General features: G+C 38.7%; 1 protein-coding gene across 3 annotated transcripts; it reads right to left on the reverse strand.

Moving 5' to 3' along the window:
• Window positions 1-207: 207 nt before the first annotated feature.
• Window positions 208-11006, reverse strand: krz (beta-arrestin protein kurtz). Of its 3 annotated transcripts, none has more exons than XM_066735600.1 (8): window positions 10767-11006; window positions 9899-10118; window positions 8805-9174; window positions 8414-8703; window positions 7178-7310; window positions 3984-4070; window positions 3756-3899; window positions 208-3683 (listed from the first exon to the last, which is right to left on the reverse strand). In XM_066735600.1, exons 1-8 carry the CDS (start codon window positions 10773-10775, stop codon window positions 3611-3613), a joined length of 1326 nt encoding a protein of 441 aa, XP_066591697.1. In that variant the 5' UTR covers window positions 10776-11006; the 3' UTR covers window positions 208-3610. The 3 variants fall into 3 exon arrangements, with proteins under 3 accessions (XP_066591697.1, XP_066591696.1, XP_066591695.1); XM_066735599.1 differs by having other exon boundaries at window positions 7178-7315; window positions 8410-8703; window positions 10767-11003; XM_066735598.1 differs by lacking the exon at window positions 7178-7310 and adding an exon at window positions 5815-5958 and having other exon boundaries at window positions 8410-8703; window positions 10767-10995.
• Between the last annotated feature and the right edge of the window lie 262 nt (window positions 11007-11268).

The raw sequence follows: 11268 nt of genomic DNA on the forward strand, positions 1-11268 counted from the left end.
GTGCTATTCTGTGTAACGATCAAACTTGGATGATATGGAAAGTGCGATTGCCAGATTTGCAGCCAATTCGGTTCATCGTTTGCAGCTACCAACGCACAAGCAACAGTTAGTTAACTTGTTGCTCTCAGCCCATTTAAAGTACGGAAGAATTATTATACGAGAAATCTGCACCAGCACTCTCGACTATTCGAAAGAAAAGCCTCCCTCTTCGATATACAGCATTTATTAAGTTATTACAGCTATTACCATACGAGAATACATCATTTTTACATATACAATATAATATATTATGCATTTCACTGTATAGGTACGAGTTTTTAATTTATACACATCGTTTTATATACATCTCGCATGCATTCGCTCTCATACAAAATGATTCTCAGATGTATCGACGACTGGGAACGACACTGTTATACCTGATGCAAGTGATTAATAAATTAAGGGCTTGAATACAATGTACAATTACAAAGAATCGCATGCACCGACTCCTCGCACGACTGTCCTCGCGAAGCATACGGGAAATGCCCGCTTGACCAGGAACGCGACCATCCATCCGAGACTCGAGTCTTCGCTCGTCCAGTGCAACATGTACATACGTAAAATTCACTTGAGAAAAACTACATAGACATTGGTAGCGTACGAGGACACAAACTTCTCTCTCGCCATTTGCATTACTATTTATACTACTGTCCGAACACCGTCTCCTGGAAATCATGTTTACTAATGTAGTTACAAAGAATGAGATTTTTTATTTAACTATACAACTGCTTTTCAAGTCTGGAAATTCTATCTTTTATCGTATGGACGCGCACACGTTTCAATTTGATTTAGTCTTCCAGTCGATATATTCATCGTACAGTCCGTTCGAATTGACTTGCTTCGTCCGATCGACGCGATGCTTCTTTTAAGGCATAAAATTATTCCCACATTCACATATTTTACCATGCACGTATATATAATTAACCAGCGATTTACGGATATGACGCTCGCTGGATGATTTAATTAGTATAATTGGCTCCAGTCGAAATTCGCATGGCCGAAAAAAGAAACATGGAAATTTCCTCGAAGGTTTTATCAAAAAATTTCATAAATTGAATAAAGCGAATTTTCCCTTGTGAAATCTCGCTTTATGAATTTAATCGCAGTCTTTCACGAAGATGGAGCGAGACTATACGTTTGATATAAAAAGAAAGAAAAAATTGCACTATTGTTCGTGGAATTTTGTTCATTAATTTTGATATAACAATGAAGGATTGAATTTTCATGTGACACCACATTCGCAAGTTAGTTATTAATTAGTTTTACGTTGGAAAATTTCGTACGTGCAAGAAATATGAGTGCATTTATGCGGGAAAATATAAAATATACTCTCATGTACATTATACAAGATTGCATTCATTCTCTTTTATGCACTTTTCATTTCTATCATATATCCTAGTATTTTGACAATTACAAATAATTATTTCTCTTTCACGGGCGTCTAAATATATATATATGCATATGCTTCTTCGTTGCCACGCAACATGCACGTAGGTGTGTCTCATACTCATTGTTCTCTAAAAACATTTTTATCGACGATCGCAGAAAAATGTTTCCTTTGGTATGACTCTTACATGAATCCCTCTTCACCAACACATTCTTTAAATGCTAAAATAATTAGAAATTATATTCGTTTTCGTTCTTCCCTATGCATGTGCATGTTAAATATGCTGAGCGAAGTGTTTGTTTCGTACGGTCATATTGAATTACATACTATTATTGACACATAATAAATGGTAATTTATTTAACACTATAGCCAGTGTTGACAATGCAAAAGCTTCTTGCAGCAAATGCGAATCATACTTAAATATATCGCAATACTGACAGGAAGCGTTACGAACGCGTAATGTACAGTTGTAACAGACTGACTTTCACGTCATACTCGAAACGTGTGAGTATGTTTTAAGTATAAAACTCAATTCAAATATATTTTCAAAACTTTTCAGTCCGTCGCGCGTGATACGTGCTGCAGTACTGGATATACAATATCGGGCAAAAATTTCGTATGGGCTATAATTTGTATCGAACAATGAAGCTTGCATTGTTTCGAGATAAAATGTTCGAAATAGCGTCGAGATAAATGGAAATTAATATCGGTAGGGACAAGCTTTGTATAGCGTGCCAAGAAGAATTAATTTGTATAAAAGCATTCGTCAACGTAAAATTGTGTATTTTAGCAAAAGTATAAAAAGTAGAAATTGCTCGACATTATATACTTTGTAAGTGGAATAAAGGAATTTCGTATTACAATTATATAAATAATAGTAGAGTATTTCATTGTAATCTTGACTTTCGGTGTGAGTATTAAATTATTATTATGAAGACGTAATTATCGTACAATGTAAAAGAAAACTTAGCTACGTGTCTAGATTCTGAATTCTCTGATCATTACAGGTCGAGTTTCGTTAAATTCATTTCAATGCGAATTATACAGCCACGCTGCATCATTTAGCAATGGTACATTCACTTTTAATTTGATAATTTAAATATTACCTGTTTGCTAGTAGCACCAATATTTTTTTCAAAGGTTTAAATCTTTTAATACAAGTGTAGAAAAAATTGAAAGAGAAATCCCGTGTAAAACTATTATTTCGTATGGAAAGTTTTATTCAAAAATTGTCTCTTTTTATAGTCGTAATGACTTGAACTTTCGTATTTCTTACTGAGTTTATATTTCAATGTACAATAATAAATATACTTATATGAATAGTTAGAAGTAGCTATTGAAAAAAGTGATGGGTTGAAAGAAAGATAAAAAAACACAGTGTTACGAAGAACAGAGTGGAAAGCATTTTTCAGCAATATTCAAACAACAATTTACACAATGCTTGGATAATAATCACTGTTGAACATAGTTTACTCGTTGCCAACCATCGTTACCGAACAGCCGACTGGCTTCGTATAGACGTTAAAATTACAACGACAAAAAAATACCCGTTTACTTTCAGCATAGAGAAGAGTATTTTGCACCTTTAAAAAATTTAATGCTTTAAGCGATTCGATCAACTTTTTGGGAATAACTCGTAAGCTTCTTCTATTTTGTACAACTTTAGGCTTCGTTTACTTAGTTACATAACTCGAAAACTATGTAATACATCAGATCTTTGGACGTTTGTTGTTTGAGACGAGTTGCAAGTATTTCAGTTTGGTTTGAGCTGGACAAGTTTTTATATAGTCATGAAAAATGTTGTTCGAACAATTCTTTATGGATTTGTGACCAGATTACAACCCTTCCAGCCAATCGCACATTGTCTGAGTAATTGTTTAATTTAGCATACTTTTGAATTTCTAAATTTTGTATATTCTGAGAAAAAAGTTATTTGATGCAAATAAATATTGCTGTGAGTAGGTCCATCGTGGTGTCTACTTGACTTTAATGCAAAAGTAACCGATGGCGAATCAACAAAAACTTTATTGGAATCAAATGAAATTTAATCCATTGAATTAAACTCAAGAAAATGAAATAAATATTCATTAAGACGAAAAAATATCTTAATGGACGTATTCGCATCAATATTTATTAAATGAAACTTTTTTTTTTCTCTTTGTAGAGATGGCAAGGAGACACGGTCAGGCATCTGATTCCCCTTTCAACCTCAGACGAGCAAAGTCTTCGAATATAATGTCGTCCTCGTCAGCCTCTCTGTAAAAGAAATGAAGAAATGTTAGGTACAACGGTATACGATCGAGCCAAGAAAATATTTAATCAGCTTACGTGTCTAATTGTATTAGGTTGCCGTCATTCGGTAACTCGCCATCATTGTTGTGAGTTGGACTAGCCCGCACCGTAGACGGTTGCGACTCCTCTTCCTCTGGCTTTGGATGCATTAAAATGAATGGCAGTTCAGCTACTAATTCTCTGCATAATTGAAAGTAATATTTGTACATCGCTTAGCATTAAAATTTAGCTTCGAAACTGATGCGTATGCTTATTCATACTCACCCACCAAGAGGACCCAGACAAAGCTTAACTTTGACTTTATACTGAACGATAATCCCAAGGTTCTCACGCTGCGATGGATCCACCACTCTGCATAATAATAAACTCATTATTGTTTAACCCAAAGCCTAAAGTTTAACCATGAAAGCCAAACATGCAGTTAAAGTTGCAACATACTCACAAAAAATGCAGTAAGACTGTTTGATATACAAACGGAACAGCATGGAAAAAAATGTGTCGCATCAAGCCGTTGGTACAAAGGTCGATAGAAAAGAATATTTAAACGAACCTTATACAATTCTGCCCAATCCGATAAGGTGTATGTAATTTTTATTGAATGTATAAACGAGCTTGTTCGAACGATTCTATCATTTAAATAAATTTTCTATCTGAACTTTTACCGGATGGAAAAAACATAAATATTTCTCAACCTTTTCAGGGCTGGCAGGACTGTTCAAAATGTGATAAAAAAAAAAAGAACAATTGAATAAATTACAGATATACTTTATATCAATAAAGTCCTCTTTTCATTTGCATCTCTGCGCGATTAGACCCACGAGCCCTTTAAAAGTTAATCACGTACATCCCGTGAACTTTTTTCACTTCGAAAGCATAATTAGCAAGCATTTCGTTAAAAACGTATATATAAAGTGCCATGCAGGAAAATAATGTTAAGCTTCAATACTACTAGGGAAACAAATTCGAGGAAATGGTTTCGTGTATCGTGACGCGTCTAAAAAGATTTTTTCTTTTAACATTTCCGTGCAAATAATTTACGTCTGACAAATGCAAGATTTCAAACAATATTTCACTATTTCGGAATCTATAGACAAATAAGACACTGTTTGACTTTAATCAATCTTTTGCTTCTTTCGCACTGAGTCATTCGTCAACGTTGCTCCGTTGAGAAAAGCAGCATCACAGCGGTGGTCATTATTTTGCAAACGCAAGAAGAACGCGATAGAGTAAAAGAGATTTTAATGTTTGGCAACGTTCGTCTCAAGAGCATCAGCGCGAGTCTGTTTCCGAATGTGGGTCAAAGAAGAGGAGCGATTCACTATTTTCTATAGTAGTATCGCATTGTACTCTAACTTAGAAGCGAACACTGACTCTTTTAGCAACTACTGCTACACGTACATAGCCTACTCTACAACACCTTTGGATATATCAAGTGCTGTGTATTGTTATGCGAACACTGCCAGCCAATAAATAACCAAATAAAACGGAAGAGCGCTATGACCAAACGAGCGACGTTGATGCGCGTCGAAAATATTCATAGTCTAAGATGTTTCAGAATTATAGTAATTTCGCAACAAAGTTTATCACAGTGCAACAACATGGAAAATTTGAGAAAACTGTGATTAACCATAATTCTAGAAATATCCTCTCGTATAAACAGAGTTGGGTAAAACGCGTTAAAGTTTACAAGAAGAAGGCATAAATTTGAAGGACTGTAATACGCGCGCGTACACATATATCACAGTACCATTTGCCAGCAATAGCGTGCGTCTGGAAAAACATTTGAGCCGATTATTTTTAATTGCAATTACATCATTCTACCCATCTCTCGACGCTCGCTAATGACAATGCAAGAAATATATAAATGTATGAGAGCCGCAGAAAGAAAAATAGCTTGTTGAGTCGCTAGAGACGTGAGATGAAAAGGAAAGAGAGAAGTTGAAACGTAATCGAAATGCCATGAGCCATCGAGCGTGCCGCGCATTACAATTTATAATGTATATATAGAGTATAATGTACAAGAGATCTATATGCAATATGTATCTGAGTCAATCGACAAGCAGCAGCAGCAGCAGCAGTAGAGCGGTATTCTTACAGGGTGCTGGACGCCAGATTGGTGTCCTCGTGTTTGAGCTGGCCGTCGAGGGCAAGCCCCCATTTATCTTTGTTGTTGGCGAGGAGAGGTGTCACAAAGAACACTTTGCTCAGCGTACAACCAGGCCCGACCGGGCATCCTTCCCTAACAAACATTTACCAGAAACGTGTGAAGCTATAACTATATAGGCACAATAACGTACTATGCGGTGCGCGTGTGCAGTCCAAATAGATCAGAACCGCTCTAAACTAATTATTCTACTCGGTCCGAGCCCTCGTTTTACGTCCACGCGCGCCAACAACGCGTATCTCGCGTGGAGATCAACGGTCCTCGTCATGGTCCATGCGAATCCATCGACATCCTCGTCAAGGGACATCATCCACGCTCTTTCTTCCTCTTACTCTTCCATGCAAACCTTTATCTTTCCATCGAGTATTTTATTTAACGACGCTTTTGCATACTATTCTCGTCTGGTTAAGGTCGCAGGTCTTCGTCGAAGCGTCATTAAAGATTTAGAGCCGACTTTATTGACTTTTGTCGAAGCTTCCATTACTTTCCATTAGTTCACTTCGGTTTTATACAAATTACCAGAGTGAGAGAGTGAGAGAGAGAGAGAGAGAGAGAGAGAGAGAGAGAGAGAGAGAGAAAGAGAGAGAGAGAAAGGTAACACACTTATTTATCTACAGAGTACGAGGTTTAACACAGGTATATGTAGCTACATAAACATCAATTTTGTGGCAATCTAGTGTGTCCACGCAGTAACGTAACAAAAGTATATAAGGAGTTTTTGTGCGTTTGTTTACATTGCAATACAGACTACGGATACAAAATACACGAAGGAAACGAGACACGAGCTTGTAAAGCTTTTTCTTATCGCTTTATACGTACAAGTGGAGAAATAGTGTGACATGGGAGATATGATCGAGATTGAACCAAGGAGTGTTTGGTCAGTAATAGGGGGTGGGGAGATGAGTTTTCGTGTATGGGAACCATCACCGACTGAGATCCATAATTAGATTTAGTACAAGACTACGCCACCCTTGTATTCCTCTCCAGAGCAAAACCACCAAAAGAGATAACTGACATTCCATTGTTTCAAAAGGCACTTTCGGGCTTAAGACTCTTGTGAAGAATAATCGCAAAATAGAAACTGGAAACGCCACGCTGAATCTTCGTTCCATTCAATTGCAAAGTCTTCCTTTATCGCGATGACTCGATGATCGTACTCGTAAGATTGAATACCACTCCCTGACAAACGATGATCCATCGATGGGATCTCAAGAAGAGGCAATTTGTTTCCAGTTTCCATTATTTTGGCGGTACTGCAAAAAAATCATGTGCCCTGCAATAATGGAGCACTCACATGGTGCTAGATGCGAGATTGGTGTCCTCGTGTTTAAGTTGACCATCTAGAGCAAGACCTCGCTTGTCTTTGTTGTCAGCAAGCGTTGGCCTTAGAGAAAAGACCTTGCTCAATGTGAATCCTGGCGCTACCCCTATACTGCCAGTGCAATCATCTTATTTTCCTTTTCGTCAAGTAAGAATTCCTTTCAGCATTTATGCATTCTATCGCGTACACCTAGCGTTATACTAATCGGGACAATCATGTAATTTTGTCTTGTACGTTTCCTTTAACTCCATGCTACTCTCCAGGCAAAGCATCTCGTATGCTAAACGATTCTACGGTGTTACATCGTCGTTACCATTATCGTTATTATCAAGAGGGAAAATTGACAAACCCAATGAATCTATCCGCTTCGAAGGAGCCTCAGGCCCCTCTATCTATATATATATATATATATATATACTCCTTTCTGCTCGCAATTGCAGTCACTCGGTTGACACAACTTTGCGAATTCCACACAGACAAGAGTTACGCACTATTCTCATCAACCCGAGATAAAACGTAAGGCTACTTTCAGATACGATGAAAAAATGCTGTAGTCCGATTTGCAATGGTAGCAACATAGTTAAGGGAATACAAAAAAATTACTGATTACAATCAAAGTGGGTTAAACGCGCGCGACTGGACACGCTATTTTCGAGGTACTATTACAGGAAAAGCAATGGGAATCGTTTAATAAGTCACAACCTACAAGAATATTCACGATACGCCCACACGTTCGACAGCCGTATGAAAGCGCGGTCTATTTTCCTCCCGGAAGGCTATATGTGTATGAAATACACGTACATCTCAATAGAGTCATTGATCTTCTACGGGAAATCGATCCACGTAAATGCATGAATATTTCACGAGCTCGATCAAACATCCGTTCATATATATTTTGAAACTACCGGAGCGATAATAATTTATTCCAGCGTTAATTGCACAAAATACAGCCGTTCTCCTCAATGATCGTTATTGATCTACAAAGTAGCGAGGCTTCTTCGTTACGACGTAACGACGGCGTTCTCCACTGCGAGTGTAACGCGTTACAGACTTTTTTTTCTTCGGGAAATGGAGGGAGTTTGCGGCGAGCCTGACCAATCGACCGTCTCGCGTCGGATCGGAATAATGAATCGGTGTCTCGTCGGATCTATCCTATCGCACCATATTAGTATAGTGATAAGGATAAATGATCGAAAGATACTCACTCACTTTCAGCCTCTGCGACGGTACACTTGTACTGCGCCGTCGAAAAGAGACATATGTCCGCGAACTGCCTCACGGACACTTTGATCTTTTTCACGGTTCGCTTACTATTGTTCGCTATGTGGACGTTCACGGCGATATTCTCACCGTGGTGGTAGAGCTCCTTGTCGAGGGAGGCTTCCAAGTACAACTTGTTAGGCGACATCATGAAGTCTTTGCTGACTTCTATGGACGGCTGTTCTCCTTGCTTCGACGGAGCGTACATTATTTTTCGTATGGCTAGTCTCACTGAGTTTCTGTACATAGCAACATTGTTTATGATATAAATATTAAATCCTCGCAACAAAGTTTTGCCTAAATTTCAAGGTTTTCTCTCTGTGACGTTTCAGAGATGTACCGTTTATGTGGTTTTTCGTCCTGGGTGTCCGCGACGAACGCTTTGAGCTCGTAGTCGACTCCACAGGGTTTGCCAGTGTCCCCAGGTGCTGGCTGCAACGTTACGGAAGCGGGACAGTGAGGCGGAAGTTCGAAGTAAAAGGGATACGCGTTGCTTCCCAATTTCCTAATCAGCCTTTCCTGCAACCGCGTCAATTCCTTTTGATTCCCCGGCTCCACCGGATAGATTTGCTCCGCTGCGAGGTAGAGGTCCTTCCGAAAGGTCAGCCCGAGAACGTCAAGGTCCTCCCGGCCATATTTGAACGCCGCTAGGACATGACCGAAGACCTTTCGCTCCTTCATGTAATCCGGGTCAATCAGAACGACCCCATCTATAATGGACAGAAAAAAGTCATCGTTAAAACACACTCTTCAATGACCTTGGGACCTCGTTGCCCAATTATGAGAGTGGAGTAATTGACCATCGCTCGAGTAAATCTTTCTAACCCTGTGTTAATGTTTCTGTCGTACACCTAAAGGTCGCTGTGCATATATAGGTTTATGTACTCGTAACGTCGTAAAGTGCGAAGATGTGGATATAAGAATATGTTAATCTTCTCAACCATAAAAGATATTCATTTTTTGCACGGTACTATTATCCAAAGCTCACCTTTTCCATCAGCATTAAAAAGTAAACGTACAGTTACTCGGACAAATGAATTCTTAGCTCGAGTTCTTGGGCTCCATTACCCAATAACGATGTTGGAATGATCGACTACCACTTTAGTAAATCTTTGAAACCCTGCGGTAAAGTTTCGATCGTACTTAAAGGTCGCTGCACAGAACGAACCACTTAAAACCTTCCAGAACATAGAAGCTTGGACGTAAGAAAATGTTCATCTCGTTAACTACGAGAAGAGTCGAGTTTTTGCACAGGACCTTTTCCGAAACTTTGTTGCTTTCATCCAAAATGTTCACGAGCAAAACGTTGATACCTTTCGCAGTGAAAGGGACAAATAAAATTTGAGACTCTATCTCTGTGACGTTTTACACACTTGATTTACAGGAGATCCAACCTTTTGGACTATATTTATTTCCGTCACTCGAATAACCTACCTATGGGATCCACGTGCGTTATGTGATCGACAAAGTCCCTTTTTCCAATATAAACCGTAATTTTGCCATTGACGCTGGACTTCTTGAAGACTCTCGTTGCTTGTCGTTTACTGTTGTTGTCCACAGCAGTATTGTCCATCGTTGGTATCTCGGGACCTAAAACGGCCCCCGATCCGTTTGAGTCCTCAGTGTCCGAAAATTCTGATTCCGAGCTTTCCCACTGCAATAAATCAAGCACAGCATTAGTCTCTGAATTTATTACGAATGTCGAAGAATTAAAAATTATTCCTATCGGATTGTTATTGATAGATCGTCATTGCGCAACCATTGAAGGATTGACGTAAAGTTTACGTCACAGACAATAAGTTTGATAATAAGTTGCGTATAACCAAATAAGTTTCTCGAGACGAACCCAGTATATATATATATATATATATATATGTATATTTATAAACATATTCATGGAATTAAGTACGCGTCGCGAATATTAAAGGGGTAAAGAGACATTTCTGCAATTTCCATCGATTCACTTTGCTGCTGATAGACGCGTTTCTTGAATTAAAAATTTCCAATAAAATCCGAGTGTAAAAATCTCGTATCGCAAGCTGTAGGATTCCCATAGTGAAAAAATGGGATTTGAAACACGATCCGTATAGATTCTCGTCGATCCAAATCATCTTTGCGTGGATCTTTCTATCTATATTTATGTAAGAAAGGTTAATTTGCTGCTCTCAAAATCCGCTCACGATTTCGTAACAAAATCAAGCACTTTATCCTTGTTATATTTAAATATCGCTCCTCCATTAGAGACCCGACGTCTCGATCATGATTTTCCTCGATGTTCCAACAAGAATATACAAATGAGAACCTCGATCATAATTATACTGAAGCTCCTGCTCGGTGCGAACTCGAATAATAATCAAGCTTGATTGAAAAAACGCATAAATTAATGAATCGTAACACTGTATGCTATTAGGAAGTATATATAGAGTCTTCCTCAGGTTAAATACACTTTTGAAGAGTTCACAATGATTGTGTTTCGGAGCAGAGCGCGGGAAGCCGGAGCGCGTGCGAGGAAAAAGTTTTTCCAAGCTGATAAAACTGCGGTGAAACTCCGCGAAAGCGAAAGAAAGTTTGGAAAGCACGTCTCTCATGTGGACCGAACGGAGGCTGACAAGTGGACGTCAATTCCGAGCGTTCCAACATTTCTTAACACGATAATGCTGCGTGTCTTTAATAATTTGTCGAGTGCGTGCGCGTTATCTTATGCGCAACTGTGTTGGTAGGCACGAAGTGCAAGAGTGTGCGATAGGCCAGGTCAAAACGTTTCTTGATCGGATCAATCAGAAACGTTCTCCGCTCCTTTGAGA

The sequence above is a fragment of the Prorops nasuta genome, unplaced genomic scaffold (genome assembly GCF_024137725.1).
Source record: "Prorops nasuta isolate Cenicafe-Biocafe unplaced genomic scaffold, Cenicafe_Pnas_1.2 PNAS00014, whole genome shotgun sequence".
NCBI lineage: Eukaryota > Metazoa > Arthropoda > Insecta > Hymenoptera > Bethylidae > Prorops > Prorops nasuta.